The 20,512-nt window shown below is 48.6% G+C and overlaps 1 protein-coding gene across 1 annotated transcript; it reads left to right on the plus strand.

Moving 5' to 3' along the window:
* Positions 4,344–8,353, plus strand: SRM (spermidine synthase). Its single transcript, XM_018060351.1, has 8 exons — positions 4,344–4,604; positions 5,141–5,261; positions 5,651–5,743; positions 6,412–6,565; positions 7,364–7,447; positions 7,590–7,735; positions 7,827–7,949; positions 8,063–8,353. Exons 1-8 carry the CDS (start codon positions 4,438–4,440, stop codon positions 8,081–8,083), a joined length of 909 nt encoding a protein of 302 aa, XP_017915840.1. The 5' UTR covers positions 4,344–4,437; the 3' UTR covers positions 8,084–8,353.

The following is a 20,512-nucleotide window of genomic DNA, read 5'->3' on the forward strand; positions in this document are numbered from 1 at the left end:
CATAGAGTTGGGTTACTGTGATACTGAATGGTTTGCCTTGGAAACGAACAGAGATCATTCTGTCATTTTTGAGATTGCATCCAAGTACTGCATTTCAGACTTTTTTGTTGACTATGATGGCTACTCCAGTTCTTCTAAGGGACTCCTGCCCACAGTAGTAGACATAATGGTCACCTGAGTTAAATTCACCCATTCCAGTCCATTTTAGTTTGCTGATTCCTAGAATGTCACCGTTCACTCTTGCCATCTCCTGTTTGACCACTTCCAATTTGCCTTGGTTCATGGACCTGACATTCCAGGTTCCTATGCAATATTGCTCTTTACAGCATTGGACATGGCTTCTATCACCAGTCACATCCACAACTGGGTGTTCTTTCTGCTTTGGCTCCATCCCTTCATCCTTTCTGGAGTTGTTTTTCCACTGATCTCCAGTAGCATATCTCCAGTAGACAGCATTATCTTTGAGCTATTTTGCAGATATGGAAACCCCCTCCAGGAAGGAGAAGTTAGTGATTAACAACGGTATGCTGCCCACAGGGATAGGGAAACAGGATTGAACAGGTCTATGAAGACCTAAAAGACCTTCTAGAACTAACGCCAAAAAAAGATGTCCTTTTCACTATAGAAGGACATCACTATAGATGTCCTTTTACTTGAATGTAAAAGTATGAAGTCAAGAGATACCTGGAGTAAAGGCAAGTTTGGCCATGGAGCACAAAATGAAGCAGGGCAAAGGCTAATAGAGCTTTGCCAAGAGAATGCACTGGTCGTAGCAAACACCATCTTTCAACAACACAAGAGAAGACTCTACACATGGACATCACCAGATGGTCAACATTGAAATCAGATTGATTATTTTCTTTGCAGCCAAAGATGGAGAAGCTCTACACAGTCAGCAAAAACAAGACCAGAAGCTCACTGTGGCACAGATCATGAACTCCTTATTGCCAAATTCAGATTTAAATTGAAGATAATGGGAAAACCACTAGACCATTCAGGTATGCCCTAAATCAAACCCCTTAGGATTATACAGTGGAAATGACAAATAGATTCAAGACATTAGATCTGATAGACAGGGTGCCTGAAGAAATATGGACAGAGGTTTGTGGCATTGTACAGAAGGCAGTGATCAAAATCATCCCCAAGAAAAAGAAAGGCAAAAAGGCAAAATGGTTGTCTGAGGAGGCCTTACAAATAGCTGAGAAAAGAAGAGAAGTGAAAGGCAAAGGAGAAAAGGAAAGATATACCCATCTAAATGCATTGTGTGAAAGAATAGCAAGGAGAAATAAGAAAGGCTTCCTCAATGATCAGTGCAAAGAAATAGAGGAAAACAACAGAATGGGAAAGACTAGAGATCTCTTTAAGAAAATGAGAGATACCAAGGGAACATTTCATGCAAAGATGGGCACAATTAAGGACAGAAACAATATGGACCTAACAGCAGCAGAAGATATTAAGAGGTGGCAAGAATACATGGAAGAATTGTACAAAAAAGTGACCCAGATAACCATGATAGTGTGATCACTCACCTAGAGCCAGACATCCTGGAATGTGAAGTCAAGTGGGCCTTAGGAAGCATCACTAGGAACAAAGCTAGTGGAGGTGATGAAATTCTAGTTAAGCTTTTCAAGTCATAAAAGATGATGCTGCACTCAATATGCCAGCAAATTTGGAAACCTCAGCAGTGGCCACAGGACTGGAAAAGGTCAGTTTTCATTCCAATCCCAAAGAAAGGCAATGCCAAAGAATGTTCAAACTACCACACAATTGGCACTCATCTCACACACTAGCAAAATAATGCTGAAAATTCTCCAAGCCAGGCTTCAGCAGTACATGAACTGAGAACTTCCAGATGTTCAAGCTGGATTTAGAAAAGGCAGAGGAACCAGAGATCAAGTTGCCAACATCCATTGGATCATAAAAAAAAAGCAAGAGAAAATATCTGCTTCCAGAAAGACATCTGCTTCTGCTTTATTGACTATGCCAAAGCCTTTGACTGTGTGGATCTCCACAAACTGTGGAATATTCTTTAAGAGATGGGAATACCAGACCACCTTCCGTGCTTCCTGAGAAATCTTTATGCAGGTCAAGAAGCAACAGTTGGAACTGGACATGGAGCATCAGACTGGTTCCAAATTGGGAAAGGAGTACATCAAGGTTGTATATTTTCACCCTGCTTATCTAACTTCTATGCAGAGTACCTCATGCGAAATGCCGGGCTGAATGACACACAAGCTGGAATCAAGATTGCCAGGAGAAATATCAATAACCTCAGATATGCAGATGACACCACCCTTATGGCAGAAAGCAAAGAAGAGCCTCTTGATCAAAGAGAAAGAGGAGAGTGAAAAAGCTGGAGAAAAAACTCAACATTCAGAAAACTAAGATCGTGGCATCCAATCCCATCACTTCATGGCAAATAGAGAAACAATGGAAACAGTGACAGACTTTATTTTCTTGGTCTCCAAAATCACTGTGGATGGTGACTGCAGCCATGAAATGAAAAGATACTTGCTCCTTGGAAGAAAAGCTATGACCAACCTAGACAGCATATTAAAAAGCAGGGACATTACTTTGCCAACAAAGGTCCATCTAGCCAAGGCTATGGTTTTTCCAGTAGTCACAGATGTGAGAGTTGGACCATAAAGAAATTTGATTGCTGAAGAATTGATGCTTTTGAACTGTGGTGTTGGAGAAGACTCTTGAGAGTCCCTTGGACTGCAAGGAGACCCAACCAGTCAATCCTAAAGGAAATGATCCTGAATACTCATTGGAAGGACTTGATGCTGAAGCTGAAGCTCCAATACTTTGGCCACCTGATGCGAAGAGCTGACTCCTTAGAAAAGACCCTGATGCTGGGAAAGATTGAAGGCAGGAAGAGAAGGGGATGACAGAGGATGAGACGGTTGGATGGCATCACTGACTTGATGGACATGAGTTTGAGCAAGCTCTGGGAGTTGGTGATGGACAGGGAAGCCTGGCAGTCCATGGGGTCGCAAAGAGTTGGACACGACTGAGCGACTGAACTGAACTGATGCTGCCCACAAGCACATAGACCCCATACCAGTTTGACTTGAAGGCTGACGATATGCACTTCTGCTTACTGCATACCAACGCATTAGATGAATGTCCACGAGCTGATCATGCCCTCTTTAAGCAATGACTAGAAAACTTGTCACTGTCTTCCCCAAGTTGGAGACACATGGTTTTGAGAGCATGAGCCCTCTGTATCCCCCTTTACCTGGTAAAGCAAGAAAGCTACCCTTTCCGGTAGAAAAGGTATAGTATTTGGGTGAGGTATCACCCAAAACTGTCTCTGAGATTTGATTCTGCACCAGTATACAGAGAAGCTGAGCTTTCAGCATTACAAAAAGTCCCTCAAAAAAAACACCCTTGTCATAATGTCACCCGTGGCTTATACCAGTTTCACCTCCCTGCCCTGGCATGCGAAGAACTAAGCATGTAGAGCAATTAGCATTTAATATTTGGTAATTAGCATGCTTAATGTGATTCAGAAAAGTTCCTTGACATTTTCACAAAATCAGAAAGCACATTCCCGCCCACCTTTCAAGGAGCGAGGCCCAGTTTGTAAAAAAAAAACAAAACCAAAAACAAAAACCCTGTGTGCCAGTCTTTTTTGGTGCTGAATATGCATGTGTTGGTCTCTTCCGGGACACTGCTGGTAAATTTAGAAACTCGGTTAGAAAAGAACTCTTTCTCATTCAGCAGCCATACGCCCAAGGATCAGAGAATCTAAGGGGAAATGCCTAAATCGAGCTTAAGTCCTGGGGCTGTGATGGCTCTTCTCAAGTAAATAAAACCCTCGTTGTGCCCCCGACCAAGCACACTGCTGTGCTGAAGTCCAACACGGACCCAAATTTGCAGACGCGGTAAAGATGATACATTCATTCTACTCTAGCTCCAGCGAAACAACGTAACTCTTCTTTCGACAGTGTAGCCACCCGGTCCAGTGTTTCCAGCCCAAGGGTTCAAGCCGAGAGCCCTGACGCCTCGGCGCTCCGACACGCCGCGCCGGGCCCGAGATGTCAGCTCAGGTTTCCCTTGCGGAGTCGGGTACCCCTCACTCCCTCTCGGGCCAGTCTGTGCCTCCCCGAGCCCGGCCCCACGTGGCCCAGGGAAGCTGCCTCACTAGCCTGCTGCCGCAGACGGACGGCCCGCCGCAGCCACTGGACGCCGTGCTGCAGGTCGGAGACCAATGAGTGCGCTCGGACGCCGGAGGGGGCGGGGCCGCCGGGCTGCCGCGCACGGGCGCCGCCACTGGAGGGCTTGGGGCCCGCCCCTGGCAACAGGCCCCGCCCCGCCGGCCGGGTTAGGTTGCCGCGCGGGCGGCGGGCGGAGTTGGTCCCGTTGTGCTGCGGCTCCGCGCGGCCTGCAGTCCCGGGCCCGCGCCCCGCACCGCCAGCCCGCCCGCCCGCCATGGAGCCTAGCCCCGACGGCCCCGCCGCCTCCGGCCCCGCTGCCATCCGCGAGGGCTGGTTCCGCGAGACGTGCAGCCTGTGGCCCGGCCAGGCCCTGTCTCTGCAGGTGGAGCAGCTGCTACACCATCAACGCTCGCGGTACCAGGATATCCTCGTCTTCCGCAGGTACCCGCGCCCTCCCGGCCCCGCGCCCCAGCCGCCCGGCCCCGCGCAGCCCGCCGGCACTCCAGCCCTGGGCTCGGCCCAGCCTGACCCTCTTCCTGCCGGACCCCTGTCTTGCGCGCGTTACCTCCGGACGCCCCCGGCCGTCTCTGCCCGCTCCTTCCCCTGCAAAACTGTCAGAAGTTCTCGTGAGCTAGGCCCGTCTCTTCCCTCCGTCCCCTCCCCAACCCGCATCCTTCTCGCTGGGCTGGGGACCGGCTTTTCGGGCGGTCCACCTCGGCGGGGAGGGAGCCGGAATCTGCGCCGACCCGCTGCGCCGAGCTCCACGTGTCAGTCCCGGACACGTCAGAGCCGGGACCCCGCGTCCAGCCTCCACCCAGCGGGCCCGCCCGCCGATCCTCGCCACGTGTCACCCCCCGGACTCACCCCTGGAGCCCCCTCGGCAGGTTGGGAGAGATTCTTCTCACCCTGGGCGAGTGGGGGGCACGTCGCCCCCTTCCCGTGGAGCCCAGATCGCTGACTGTCACTCCTGCCCTCAGTAAGAGCTACGGGAATGTGCTGGTGTTGGACGGCGTTATCCAGTGCACGGAGAGGGACGAGTTCTCCTACCAGGAGATGATCGCCAACCTGCCCCTCTGCAGTCACCCCAACCCACGCAAGGTACCCCATCCCAGCTAGATCCAGCCCTGGGCCCAGGGATAGCCCCCACAGAACAGTGCTGGGGGCCCCAGGAGTGCCCAGTGCTCAGCCCTCCCCAAAAGGTTGTCAGAGAAGTGATAGCGAGGACCAGGGGCCTAGAGGGGAGGAGCTGCCCATTTCACAAGGGGTAGGGGCTAACACCCGGGCTGAGGGTGGACAAGGGGAAAAGGGGACAAAGTGGAAGATGAAGTGATTAAGTCTGTGACACCGGGGAGCTGAGAAATTGTTCCAGGGAGCTCTGTCTGCTCAGTGCCGTTTAGAGGGCAGAGAGGCCAGCCACTAACTCCTGCTGGAGCCTATTTGGTGGGGCTCCTGCCCCGCTCCTGGCTGATTCTTCCTCCCCTTGGCAGGTGCTGATCATTGGGGGCGGGGACGGAGGCGTCCTGCGGGAGGTGGTCAAGCATTCCTCTGTGGAATCCGTGGTCCAGTGCGAGATTGACGAGGTGAGCGCACAGCTGGGTGGGTCTGGGTTCAAGCCCCAGTTTGCCCTGAACTGGCTGTTTACCACCGGGCAAGTTGCTTAACCTTTCCAGGCCTGTTTCTTGGTCTCAAAAGCACGTTGGAGGCTTCAGTAGGAAAAGCACACAGGAAAGCACTTGGCACACAGTAGGTGTGCCGCTGATGCTATTTCTTAGTAACTCTGAGAGCTGATGCTTCGCAGAAGTCCCAGGGCACTTCTGTCCTTTACAGCAGCTGGGGACTTTCATGAGCATTTAGGTGCCAGATTCACTGGTGCATCAGCAGGTCTAGTCCTGCCTCCTTGGAGTTGACATTCAACTTAGGAGTCAAAGGGTTATCTGATAAAAGGTGTGCGTAGTGAGACATACAGGCCAGGTGGAATTCCAGCCCTCTGAAATAGTAAGGAAGCCACTCTCCTGGGGCACTTGGGTTTGGGGAGGGGAAGCAGGGGTCGTGGAGGTGTGGGCCAAGCTGCTGGTGGTAGTCAGTCCTCTGAGAAGAGGAGGTACCAAGCTGCTCCCTGCTGTACAGATGTGCAAACTGAAGTTCAGAAAGAATGGCTTGTCTAAGGTGAATCAGGCTCTGCGAAGGGGTCCCACTCAACTCTGGCTCCCCCTGTGGCCCAACCTGTTACCTCCTGTCCCCTCCCCAGGATGTCATTCAAGTCTCCAAGAAGTTCCTGCCCAGCATGGCTGTTGGCTACTCCAGCTCAAAGCTGACCCTACACGTGGGTGATGGTTTTGAGTTCATGAAACAGAACCAGGACGCCTTTGACGTCATCATCACTGACTCCTCAGATCCCATGGGTAAGCTGGTTGGCCTGGGGCCTCTGGCAGCCACCAGAGGGGAGGCCAGCATCTCCATCTGTGTCCCAAGTCTGAGTTGCAGAATAGAGGGCGGAGGGGCCCTCCAGAACTAGTGCGGCTCTTTTCCCTTCTGAGGTGTCACCTACCCCCTCAAACATGGCTCAGCAGAGTAGGGGCACTAGGCTACTGCCCAGAGTTGGTTGAGAGCCTGGAGGAGAGTGGGGCCTTGGTCCACTGAGGCCCCAGTTTCCTTCTCAGTCTCCTCTCTGCCCCTGACAGGCCAGCATCAGGATGTGTGCAGGGATCTCATCTTTTTTCTTTTCTTTTTTAACACTTAGTTTTTATTTGGCTGCACTGGGTCTTAGTTGCAGCACGTGGGATCTAGTTCCCCCACTGGGGATCAAACTCGAGCCCCCTGCATTAGGAATGCAGTCTTAGCCACTGGACTACCAGGGAAATTCCATGTGATATAGTCTTAAACCAAGGCCCAGGCTGGAGACTGCCCTGATGCAGTGCTGACAGGAATCCCGCAGGAATGGGGTTAAAACGTAGAGCGCCTCCACACTGGGGCACTGGATCCCTGCACCCCTCCAAAGCACCCTCTTCATGGTTGATTTCTGAGTTCCACAGGCCTGGCTTTCAACTCCCAGCTCTGCCCCCTGGTGGCTGTGTGGTTGTGTATCTTGGGGTGAGAGTGGCCCTCATGCCCCCAGAGGCAGGCTCAGGCGGTGTCCCTTGGTGCTTGTCCCCTGCCCCCTCCCTGCGGCTCCCCGCCCCACCCACCCGCCGCCTCTGCAGGTCCTGCTGAGAGCCTCTTCAAGGAGTCCTACTACCAGCTCATGAAGACCGCCCTCAAGGAGGACGGCATTCTCTGCTGCCAGGGTGAGGGGCTAGGGTGGACTGGGTGCTGCTGGGTGAGCCGGGCTCCTGCCAGGAGGGGTGCGGCTGGGGCTGGACCAGGTGCCGCCCCCGGCCAGCGCTGACACCGTCTGGCCGCTTGCGCCCCTCCCCCCACGCGCCGTAGGTGAGTGCCAGTGGCTGCACCTGGACCTCATCAAGGAGATGCGGCAGTTCTGCAAGGCTCTCTTCCCGGTGGTGGACTACGCCTACTGCACCATCCCCACCTACCCCAGCGGCCAGATCGGCTTCATGCTGTGCAGCAAGAACCCAGTGAGCCGAAGCGGGCTGGCCCCCGGGTGGGCGCGGGAGCCTGGCAGGTGGGCCAGGAGAGCATGTCTGTGAGACACACCCCTGTCCCCAGAGCACCAACTTCCGGGAGCCCTTGCAGCTGCTGATGCAGAAGCAGGTGGAAGAGATGCAGCTGAAATACTACAACTCTGATGTGCACCGGGCAGCCTTCGTCCTGCCTGAGTTTGCCCGGAAGGTGAGCCCCACCCCAACCCCGAGGGGCAGGGGGTACCCAGGGCTCCCTGAAGGGCCATCTTGCTCACCCCCCCAAGCCCAGCCCCCTCCTGATGAGGCCTTGTGTCCTTCCAGGCCCTGAATGATGTGAGCTGAGCCCGGGTACTGCTGCTGACGCCGCCCACGACCTCGGACAGGGAGCCTCTGGGGCACCTGGGTCCCGCCAGCCCTGGACAAGACTCCTGCTGGCTTGCCCACCAACTGACTGTTACAGGCCCCAGAACGCTGTCCGGCTGGTCCTGCCGGGTGGACTGTCTGTCTTCCTCTGGGTGGCGTTCAGCCACCAAACCTATACCAGCTGTGTACAGCATCTCCCCCACCTCTGTTGCCCCTCACGCACCAAACACATGTATTTATAACAAAATTCTGGATTGTGTGTCCCTGGACTTCAGATGGGCTCAGGCAGGGGCTACCTCAGCCATTGGTGGGTTCTCCTGTGTGCCAGACCCTGAGTTGGACCCCCTGTCTGGCCTCCAAGTATCTGCTGTGGGAGCAGGCAGGCTTCTCCCTGTGTGACCTTGGGCCAGCCCCTTGAGCTTTGTAGGACCCAGAGATGAAACAGTCATCGCACTGGCCCAAGTCTGTCCTGAGAAATGGCCCTTAATCATTCCATCTTCAAGCCCCACACAAGGTTGGTGGTGTTAGACCCGTGGGGTCTGGGCTGGGGAGTTGTCAAAATCAAGGGATTTGCCTTCCCTTGGGGCTGCACAGCAGGGCTCTCAGAAGAATCTGGGCCAGGTCCCATCGTGGGGAAGGTGGTGGCGATGACCCCAGAGGCAGCTGTCTGGAGCTTGGTTGGGATCCAGTTCCTTAGGTGTGCACATTTGGTACCTTTACTTGGCTCAGATTTTAGACCTGGGTTCAAATCCTGCTTCCCCTCCTCATGAGTGTGCCCTCTGGTAAGTTCCTAGAAACTTCCCCCAAGTGTTGAGAGGCTGAGAAAGCAGGTGCGGGCAGCTGCCCACGAGGACCCTGTGGGCGTAGGACTGTCCCCTCTCCAAGGTGCTGAAGCTGCAGATGCCTCAGCCCTCCTGGCTGCCAGGACTGGGGCTCTGGTGGTGGGACCAGAGTCACCACAACAGGGTACAGATTGGGGAAGGGGACCTTTAGCCCACTCCTGACTCAGGATTGGGAAGGAAAGTCCTCACTCCTTGCAAGAGCTGGCCTCACCAATCCCACCCCACATCTGCCCTCGGCAGCGGTGTGGCCAGGAAACATGTTAACTGAGAGACTGAGGGGCCAGGGAGCAGGACAAGAGAGTCACTCCAGGATGGTGGTAGTTCGAGGGTTCCCCCAACCCCACCCCTACCCTGGGCACCCAGTTTGGAGTCCCCTCCCAGCAGGGGCTAAGACTGCAGTCATAATGGGAGTGGGAACAGGGGTCCGACTGCCACCTACTCCTTTGGTGGCCTCAGGCCAGTCACCACCCTCTCTGGGCTTCTCCATGGTCCTGAAGCTCTTGGACTGTGAGCACTTTTTGATATTCATCCCTGGTCAGCAAGTCTGACCCCAAGCTGAGTTCCCCATTCCACTCCGAGTCTTCCTCCCTGGGAGGCCCGGTGAAGTCAGGACTTATCTGGGCTACAAGGTGAGTACCAGGCAAAGGAAGACTAGTGATGGCCAGTTGAGGAGCACTGTCCTGTCACCTGCTTTAATTCTTTTAACCTTAAGGAAGGAAGGTAGATGCTATTAACTCCACATAACATCAGGTGACCTGCCAAGGCCACACCAGGCTGTAGGCCTCCTAGGAGCTGCTCCACTCCATATGCAGAGGCAGCTCAGCTTAAGGACCCTGGTGCTCCCAGCAGGGTGTCTGCCTGGACCTCCACTCTTCGTGCCCCACCTCCCCGTCTTAGGCCCGTCAGTGACCAAGCTCCAGGAGGGCCCCTCTTGAGTATGATCAGAGGAATGAAGGAAGGCAGTGAAAATGGGTTCCATCTCTGGGGATACTAGAGCTGGGTCACACTGACTGACTTAAAAGTGTTAGTTGCTCAGTCATGTCCAACTCTGCAACCCCATGGACTGTAGCCTGCCAGGCTCATCTGTGCATGGAATTCTCTAGGAGAAAATACTGGAGTGGGTTCCCATGCTCTACTCCAGGGTATCTTCCCAACGCAGGGATCAAACCCTAGGCTGCCACACTGCAGGCAGATTCTTTACTGTCTGAGCCATCAGGGAAGCTTGTGACTTAGAAATAACTCCTGACTCAGTTATCCTGTCTGTAAAATGGGAGCAATTGTCCTAAATGGTTACAAGGTTTCATCAAGGAGCACATGTCAGATGGTTCTCACTGAGCTTGTGGAAATCAGAATTCTTTCTCAGGGCAGGGGAAGAAGAAACGGCCCAGGCTGCAAAATAGCAAGAATGCATGACCTGGGACTGCCCTGGTCATCCAGTGCTTAAGAATCCACCTGCCAGACAGGGGACTTGGATTTGATCCCTGCTCTGGGAAGACTCAAAACACAATTAAAAAAAAAAAAAAAAGCCTGACCTGGAAGTAGAGGGTATCTGCTGTGTAAATACCTCCACTTCTCCAATGTGGGTGAAGTCTGTATACATCTCAAAAGGATGGGTCTTCAGGAAAAGCACTGACCCCACAGCTGGGTGGATGTGATGTGGACACAGACTCATCTGCAGAAGCTGGTGTTTCGTGGAGACGTGAGTCGAGTCTTCTCAAGTCCCAAAAATCCAGAAGAGGGCCATGAACAAGTCTAATCTCTGATATGGAGAATAGAATAAGAATCCTATCTAGAATCCTGAAGTTCAGGTATTAAAGTCAGCCCTGCCCCCACTTTAAGGACTCCAATAGTTCCCACCTGAGTTGTTAGGAGAAAAATAGCCCCTCTGTGTGACCACTCTTCTCCTCAGAGGCTGCCGCATTCACCTCTTCCACTGATTATTTTGGTATTTACCGTCATGACTCTAAACAGTATGCTGGTTGTCAGTTTTAGTCACAATCTGTAGACTTCCCATTTGGGAAGGTGAAGATGCAGCTCTCTGCTTCCCTGCCCCCACCACACTCAACAATTAAGTGACAGTCTCAGCTGGCTCAGCACTCAGTGCTTGCACCATTCAGTTCAGTTCAGTTCAGTCGCTCAGTCGTGTCTGACTCTTTGCGACTCCATAAATCACAGCACGCCAGGCCTCCCTGTCCATCACCAACTCCAGAGTTCACTCAGACTCACGTCCATCGAGTCAGTCAGGCCATCCAGCCATCTCATCCTCTGTTGTCCCCTTCTCCTCCTGCCCCCAATCCCTCCCAGCATCAGAGTCTTTTCCAGTGAGTCAACTCTTCTCATGAGGTGGCCAAAGTACTGGCGTTTCAGCTTTAGCATCATTCCTCCCAAAGAAATCTCAGGGCTGATCTTCAGAATGGACTGGTTGGATCTCCTTGCAGTCCAAGGGACTCTCAAGAGTCTTCTCCAACACCGCAGTTCAAAAGCATGAATTCTTCAGTGCTCAGCCTTCTTCACAGTCCAACTCTCACATCCATACATGACTACTGGAAAAACCATAGCCTTGACTAAACGGACCTTAGTCGGCAAAGTAATATCTCTGCTTCTGAATATGCTATCTAGGTTGGTCATAACTTTTCTTCCAAGGAGTAAGTGTCTTTCCTATTACAACCATGCAAATAATATTTGCAGCTGAGACTCAGAGGGGGGAAAAAAAAAGACACCTTATCTCTGGCATAGCTTCTTGCTTTCCCTGGAGGCTTTTTCCATTTGCTTAATTTTCACACCCATTTAGGAAAAATAACTACTGAAAAAAAGGTTTTTAAAGGATCTTTGGGCTCTACAGGTGTTTTATCTTTCCGTCTTTCTGAAAAGTCTGTTCTGTGTCTCCTGACTACCCAGATGGTATTCCACTCTTGATTCTCTGAGCCCGTATCTTTCTGTTTCTTGGTTTACCCCCTCAGTTTGGTGGAGCACATCCTTGAGATGCTTTCTGAGAAGGGGGACAAGAGATGAAAGTTTTAAAAAATCTGACACACATGAAACTGTGTATTCCATCTTCATGCTTAACCGATAGGTACAGAATTTAGGTGAGTACAGAAATATGTTGGGAATGATTCCTTCAACATTTTGAGATTTGCTGTTTTCCATTCTTATTATCATTGCAGCATTTAAAATTACCCCAAAATGTAGCACATGGAAACAGTCAGTAGGTTGAAAGAGAAACAATAAGCATGTCTTTTGTGAGGCAGGAATTCAGGAGTGACTTAGCTGGTTGGTTCAGTTTAGGGTCACTCATGAGGCTGCAGTAAAGCTGTCGCTATTGCTGGAGGGTCAGCTTCCAAGATAATTCAGTCACGGGACTAGCAAATTACAGAGGCGGTTATCAGGAGGACCCATTTCCTCTTGAAGCGGACCTCTCCATAGAGACTGTTCTCACTTGTGGTGACTGACTTCGCCCTGAACAAGTGATCCAGAAGAAAGCCAGGTAGACTCTGCGATGCCTCGAACACCTCGCCACACATCACATACCATGCTTTCAGCCGTGTCCTGTGTTGCTGTTCAGTTGCTAAGTTGTGTCCAGCTCTTAGTGATACCTTGGACTGCAGCACGCCAGGCTCCTCTGTCCTCCGCTATCTCCTGAAGTTTGCTCCAATTCATGTCCATACATGAGTCAGTGATGCTATCTAACCATCCTCTTCATCCTCTGTGACCCCTTTTGCCTTCAGTCTTTCCCAGCATCTGGTCTTTTCCACTGAGTCAGCTCTTCACATCAGTTGCCAAAGTATGGAGCTTCAGACCAATGACTATTCAGGGTTGCTATCCTGTAGGATTGACTGGTTTGATCAGTGTGGAAGAATGCTACACCTGAGGATGTGAATATGCCAATATGGCACTCACTGGAGTCTGGCTTCTAGTTTCCAGTGTTGCTTTGAGAGCTCTGGGATCATTTATATCCTGACCTTTTGTATGTGACCGTTCCCTCTGCTTCCCTCTCTGTACCTCACAATTTGTAGAACATGATTTTTCTCTCTACTGTGTTGAAATAACATGTGCAAAGTTCTATTTTCATCTCTTATTCTGGGCACTTGGGTGATATTTTCAATCAATAAACTTGCATTCTCTTCTGGGAAGTTTCCTTATGTTACTTTGTTTATAATTTCCTTTCTTCTACTCTCCTTGTTGTCTTTTTCTGGAATTTCTGTTTTTCAGTCTTTGACATACCGTATAGTGCTTCTTAACAATGATTTTTGTTTAGTTTTTTTTATTTTTTGGCCACAGAGTGGGGCATGTGGAGTCTTGGTTCCCCAACTAGGAATTGAAAAACCACATCCCCTACATTGGAAGCTCAGAGTCTTAACCATTGGACCACCAGGTAAGTCCCCATATGAGACTCTTAACTGTGTGTTTTTTTTTTAAACTCCATTTTCTGGAAGATTTCTTCAGCTTATCTTCCAAACATTTTAGTGAGTTTTTTTTTCTATCATGTTTTTGTTTCTGCAAACCACGTTTTGTTCTCTGAATGCTCTTTTAAACAGTATCCTGTGCTTGCCTCTTGTTCTGGCCCTCTTCCTTTGAAAATAATGATTGCTTCTTTTTAGTTTGGACATTTCCCACTTACTGATGCTTTCTGTTTTAGTGTTGTTGATTGGTTGATTGTATTTTTTGGTCTTTCTCATGTATGAGCTATTCCTCAGTAGTCATCGAAAGTTCTGCTCATATGTAAGACTAGGGACTAAAAAGCTAATTGGAAGCTCTGAGCACATGACAGGGACTATTGGTGACCTTCATGGTGGATGACATGCTGAGCCATTTGCTTGTAGAACCTTCAAATCAGCATCTCTAGATCTTTCTTCTTGACCTCTTCACTCTTAGGAAAAAGAGAGAAGCCTGGGGGCTGTCAGATTCTCGGATCTGACCTGGAGGAAGGCTGGTCTGTCTGCATAGAGGCCTTGTTTGCTGTTGGGCCCCGCCATCCTTGGCAGGACCTGGGACTCTCCAAATCCTTCCTCCAAGAATGCATGCATGCGTGCCAGGTCACTGCAATCATGTCCGACTCCGTGTGACCCTATGACTGTAGCCTGCTAAGTTCTTTGTCCATGGGATTCTCCAGACAAGAACGCTGGAGTGGGTCACCAAGTATCATCCCAAAACAGGGATCAAACCCCAGTCTCCTGCATGCAGGCAGATTCTTTACTGTCTGAGCCAGCAGGGAAATCTGTGACTTAGACACTCACAACTCCTGACTCAGTTATCCCGTCTGCAAAATGGGAACATGGTCCTCAATAGTTACAAGGCTTCATCAAGGAGCATATGTCAGATGGTTCTCACTGAGCTGGTGGAAATCAGAATTCCTTCTCAGAGCAGGGGAAGAAGAAAGGGCCCAGATTGCAGAAATAGCAGCAAGAATGCCTGACCTGGGACTGGGCAGGTGATCCAGTGGTTAGAATCCACCTGCCAAGGCAGGGGACACAGGTTTGATCCCTGCTCTGGGAAGATTCAAATCATAAAAAACAAACAAACAAAAAAAAAACTTGACCTGGAAGTAGAAGGTGTCTGCAGTGTAAATCCCTCCACTTCCTCAAATGTAGGTGAAGTCTGCACCCACCTCAAAGAGATGGGCCTTGAGGAAAAGCACTGACCCCACAGCTGAGTGGATGTGATGTGGACACAGACTCATCTGCAGAAGTCGGTGTTTGGTGGAGACATGAGTTAAGTCTTCTCAAGTTCCCCAAATCAGGAAGAGGGCCATGAACAAGTCTAATCTCTGATATGGAGAATAGAATAAGAATCCTATCTAGAATCCTGAAGTTTAGGTATTAAAATCAGTCCTGCCCCCACTTAAAGGACTCCAATAGTTCCCACCTGAGTTGCTAGGAGAAAAATAGCCCCTCTGTATACCCACTCTGGAGAAGGCAATGGCACCCCACTCCAGTACTCTCACCTGAAAAATCCTGTGGACAGAGGAACCTGGTAGGCTACAGTCCATGGGGTTGCAAAGAGTCGGACATGACTGAGCGACTTCACTTTCACTTTTCACTTTCATGCATTGGAGAAGGAAATCTCAACCCACCACAGTGTTCTTGCCTGGAGAATCCCATGGACAGGGGAGCCTGGTGGGCTGCTGTCTATGGGGTCGCACAAAGTCGGACACGACTGAAGCGACTTAGCAGAGCAGCAGCATACTTACTCTTCTCTCCAGAGGCAGCTGCATTCATCTCTTCTGTTGATTATTTTGGTATTTACCATCATGACTCTAAACGGTATGCTTGTTGTCAGTTTTAGTCACAATCTGTCGACTTCCCATTTGGGAAGGTGAAGATGCAGCTCTCTGCTTCCCTGCCCCCACCACACTCTCAACAATTAAATGACAGTCTCAGTTGGCTCCGCATTCAGTGTTTGCACCATTACAACCATGCAAATAACATTCGCAGCTGAGACTCAGGAAAAAAAAAAAACAAAACTGATACCTTCTTATCTCTGGCATAGCTTCTTGCTTTCCCTGGAGGCTTTTTCCATTTGATAATTTTCACATTCATTTAGGAAAAATAACTACTGAAAAAAACAACCTTTTAAAGAATCTTTAGGCTCTACAGGTGTTTTATCAATTCCATCTTTCTGACAAGTCTGTTCTGTGTCTCCTGAACACCCAGATGGAATTCCACTCTTGGCTCTCAGGCACCATATCTTTCTGTTTCTTGGTTTACTCCCTTGTTATGGTGGAGCACATCCCTGAGATACTTTCTAAGAAAAGGGACAAGAATTAAAAGTTTTTTTTTAAAAAATGAAATATATGAAACCCTTTATTCCATCTTCATGCTTAACTAATGGGTACAAAATTTAGATGAGTATAGAAATATGTTGGCAGTGATCTTCCTTCAACATTTTGAGATTTGTTGTTTTCCATTCTTATTGTCTATTGCAGTATTTAAAATTAGCCCGAAATGTAGTGCATGGAAACAATCAGTAGGTTGAAAGAGTAACGATAAGCATATCTTTTGTGGGGCAGGAATTCAGGAGTGACTTAGCTGGTTGGTTCAGTTTAGGGTCACTCATGAGGCTGCAGTAAAGCTGTCGCTATTGCTGGAGGGTCAGCTGCCTAGATAATGCAGTCACAGGACTAGCAAATTACAGAGGCGGTTATCAGGAGGACCCATTTCCTCCCCAAGTGAACCTCTCCATAGAGACTGTTCTTACTCATGGTGGCTGACTTCCCTCTGAACAAGCGATCCAGAAGAGAGCCAGGTGGACTTTGGGATGCCTCAAATGCATCAGCACACATCACATACCATGCTTTCAGCCGTGTCCTGTGTTGCTGTTCAGTTGCTAAGTTGTGTCCAGCTCTTAGTGATACCTTGGACTGCAGCACATCAGGCTCCTCCATCCTCTGGTCTCTCTGCTATTGAAGTTTGCTCCAACTCATGTCCATACATGAGCCAGTGATGCTATCTCACCATCCTCTGTCACCCCTTCTTCCTTTTGCCTTCAGTCTCTCCCAGCATCTGGTCTTTTCCATTGAGGCAGCTCTTCACATCAGGTGGCCAAAGTATTGGAGCTTCAGCATGGGTCCTTCCAATGACTATTCAGGATTGATATCCTGTAGGATTGACTGGTTTGATCAGTGTGGAAAAGTTCTATACATGAGGATGTGAATATGCCAATATGGCACTCACTGGAGTCTGGCTTCTAGTTTCCAGTGTTGCTTTGAGAGCTCTGGGATCATTTATATCCTGACCTTTTGTATGTGATCTTTCCCTCTGCTTCCCTCTCTGTATCTCACAATTTGTAGAACATGATTTTTCTCTCTACTGTTTTGAAATGACATGTATAAAGTTCTATTTTCATCTCTTATTCTGGGCACTTGGGTGATATTTTCAAACAATAAACGCATTCTGTTCTGGGAAGTTTCCTTGTGTTTCTTTGTTTATAATTTCCTTTCCTCTGCTTTCTTTGTTGTCTTTTCCTGGAATTTCTGTTTTTCAATCTTTGACATACCGTATAGGACGAATAAATTATGTTTGTTTGTTTAGTTTTTTGTATTTTTGCCACACTGGGGGCCTGTAGAGTCTTGGGTCCCCAACTAGGAATCGAAAAACCACATCCCCTGAATTGGAAGCTTAGAGTCTTAACCTCTGGACCACCAGGTAAATCTCCATATAAGTCTTTACTGTTTTTTTTTTTTTTTTTCATTTCTTTTTAAACTCTATTTTCTGGAAGATTTCTTCAGCTTATCACCCAAACATTTTATTCAGTTTCTCTTTTTTGTCTATTGTGTTTTTAAACAGCATCCTGTGCTTGCTTCTTGTTCTGGCCCTCTTCCTCTGAAAATAATGATTGCTTCCTTTTACTTTTGGACATTTCCCTCTCACTGATGTTTTCTGTTTTGCTGTGGTTGTTGGTTGGTTGGTTGATATTTTTTGGTCTTTGTCATGTATGCGGTTTTCCTCAGTAATCATTGAACGTTCTGCTCATATGTAAGACTAGGGACTAAAAAGCTAATTGGAAGCTCTGAGCACATGACAGGGACTATTGGTGACCTTCACAGTGGATGAAATGCTGAGCCATTTGCTTGTAGAACCTTCAAGTCAGCATTTCTAGATCTTTCCTCCTGATCTCGTCACTCTTTCTGGGGAAAAGAGAGAAGCCTGGTGGCTGCCAGATTCCAGGAGCTGAGTCCAAGGAAGGCTGGTCTGTCTGCATAGAGCCCTTGTTTGCTGTCAGGCCATTCTCAGTAGGACCTGGGACTCTCCAAATCCTTCCTCCAAGAATGCATGCATGTGTGCCAAGTCACTGCAGTCATGTCTGACTCTGTGTGACCGTATGACTGTAGCCTGCTAAGTTCTTTGTCCATGGGATTCTCCAGACAAGAACGCTGGAGTAGGCTGCCAAGTATCCTCCAGTGGATCATCCCAATACAGGGATCAAACCCCAGTCTCCTGCATGCGGGCAGATTCTTTACTATCTGAGCCACCAGGGAAATCTGTGACTTAGATACTCACAGCTCCTGACTCAATTATCCTGTCTGCAAAATGGGAGCATGGCCCTCAATGGTTACAAGGTTTCTCAAAGAACACATGTCAGATGGTTCTCACTGAGCTGGTGGAAATCAGAATTCCTTCTCAGAGCAGGGGAAGAAGAAGAAAGGGCCCAGATTGCAGAAATAGCAGCAAGAATGCCTGACCTGGGACTGGGCAGGTGATCCAGTGGTTAGAATCCACCTGCCAAGGCAGGGGACACAGGTTTGATCCCTGCTCTGAGAAGATTCAAATCATAAAAAAAAAAAAAACAAAAAACAAAAAAAAAAAACTTGACCTGGAAGTAGAAGGTGTCTGCAGTGTAAATCCCTCCACTTCCTCAAATGTAGGTGAAGTCTGCACCCACCTCAAAGAGATGGGCCTTGAGGAAAAGCACTGACCCCACAGCTGGGTGGACGTGATGTGGACACAGACTCATCTGCAGAAGCTGGTGTTTTGTGGAGACGTGAGTCGAGTCTTCTCAAGTCCCAAAAATCCAGAAGAGGGCCATGAACAAGTCTAATCTCTGATATGGAGAATAGAATAAGAATCCTATCTAGAATCCTGAAGTTCAGGTATTAAAATCAGTCCTGCCCCCACTTTAAGGACTCCAATAGTTCCCACCTGAGTTGTTAGGAGAAAAATAGCCCCTCTGTATGCCCACTCTTCTCTCCCAAGTCTGCCGCATTCACCTCTTCCACTGATTATTTTGGTATTTACCGTCATGACTCTAAACAGTATGCTTGTTTTCAGTTTTAGTCACAATCCGTTGACTTCCCATTTGGGAAGGTGAAGATGCAGCTCTCTGCTTCCCTGCCCCCACCACACTCATCAATTAAATGAGAGTCAGTTGGCTCCACCCTGCAAATAATATTTGCAGCTGAGACTCAGGAAAAAAAAAACAAAAACCAAAAAACAATACCCTCTTATCGCTGGCATAGCTTTTTGCTTTCCCTGGAGGCTTTTTCTATTTGCTTAATTTTCACATTCATTTAGGAAAAATAACTACTGAAAAAAAGCTTTTTAAAGAATCTTTAGGCTCTACAGGTATTTTATCATTTTCATCTTTCTGACAAGTCTGTTCTTTGTCTCCTGACTACCCAGATGTTATTCCACTCTTGAGTCTCAGAGCTCGTATTTTTCTGTTTGTTGGTTTACTCCCTCATTTTGGTGGAGCACATCCTTGAGATGCTTTCTAAGAAGGGGGACAAGAGATGAAAGTTTTAAAAAATCTGACACACATGAGAGTCTTTATCCATCTTCATGCTTAACTGATGGGTTCAGAATTTAGGTGAGTATAGAAATATGTTGGCAATGATCTTCCTTCAACATTTTGAGATTTGCTGTTTTCCATTCTTATTATCATTGCAGCATTTAAAATTACCCCAAAATGTAGCACATGGAAACAATCAGTAGATTGAAAGAGTAACAATAAGCATGTCTTTTGTGAGGCAGGAATTCAGGAGTGACTTAGCTGGTTGGTTCAGTTTAGGGTCACTCATGAGGCTGCAGTAAAGCTGTCGCTATTGCTGGAGGGTCAGCTTCCAAGATAATTCAGTCACGGGACTAGCAAATTACAGAGGCGGTTATCAGGAGGACCCATTTCCTCTTGAAGCGGACCTCTCCATAGAGACTGTTCTCACTTGTGGTGACTGACTTCGCCCTGAACAAGTGATCCAGAAGAAAGCCAGGTAGACTCTGCGATGCCTCGAACACCTCGCCACACATCACATACCATGCTTTCAGCCGTGTCCTGTGTTGCTGTTCAGTTGCTAAGTTGTGTCCAGCTCTTAGTGATACCTTGGACTGCAGCACGCCAGGCTCCTCTGTCCTCCGCTATCTCCTGAAGTTTGCTCCAATTCATGTCCATACATGAGTCAGTGATGCTATCTAACCATCCTCTTCATCCTCTGTGACCCCTTTTGCCTTCAGTCTTTCCCAGCATCTGGTCTTTTCCACTGAGTCAGCTCTTCACATCAGTTGCCAAAGTATGGAGCTTCAGACCAATGACTATTCAGGGTTGCTATCCTGTAGGATTGACTGGTTTGATCAGTGTGGAAGAATGCTACACCTGAGGATGTGAATATGCCAATATGGCACTCACTGGAGTCTGGCTTCTAGTTTCCAGTGTTGCTTTGAGAGCTCTGGGATCATTTATATCCTGACCTTTTGTATGTGACCGTTCCCTCTGCTTCCCTCTCTGTACCTCACAATTTGTAGAACATGATTTTTCTCTCTACTGTTTTGAAATGACATGTATAAAGTTCTATTTTCATCTCTTATTCTGGGCACTTGGGTGATATTTTCAATCAATAAACTTGCATTCTGTTCTGGGAAGTTTCCTTGTGTTTCTTTGTTTATTATTTCCTTTTCTCTGCTTTCTTTGTTGTCTTTTCCTGGAATTTCTGTTTTTCAGTCTTTGACATACCGTATAGGACTTCTTAGGAATGAATTATGTTTGTTTGTTTAGTTTATTTTTGCCACACTGGGGCCCTGTGGAATCTTGGGTCCCCAACTAGGAATCGAAAAACCTCATCCCCTAAACTGGAAGCTTG

Source organism: Capra hircus, chromosome 16 (assembly GCF_001704415.2).
Source record: "Capra hircus breed San Clemente chromosome 16, ASM170441v1, whole genome shotgun sequence".
In the NCBI taxonomy this organism is placed as follows: Eukaryota; Metazoa; Chordata; class Mammalia; order Artiodactyla; family Bovidae; genus Capra; species Capra hircus.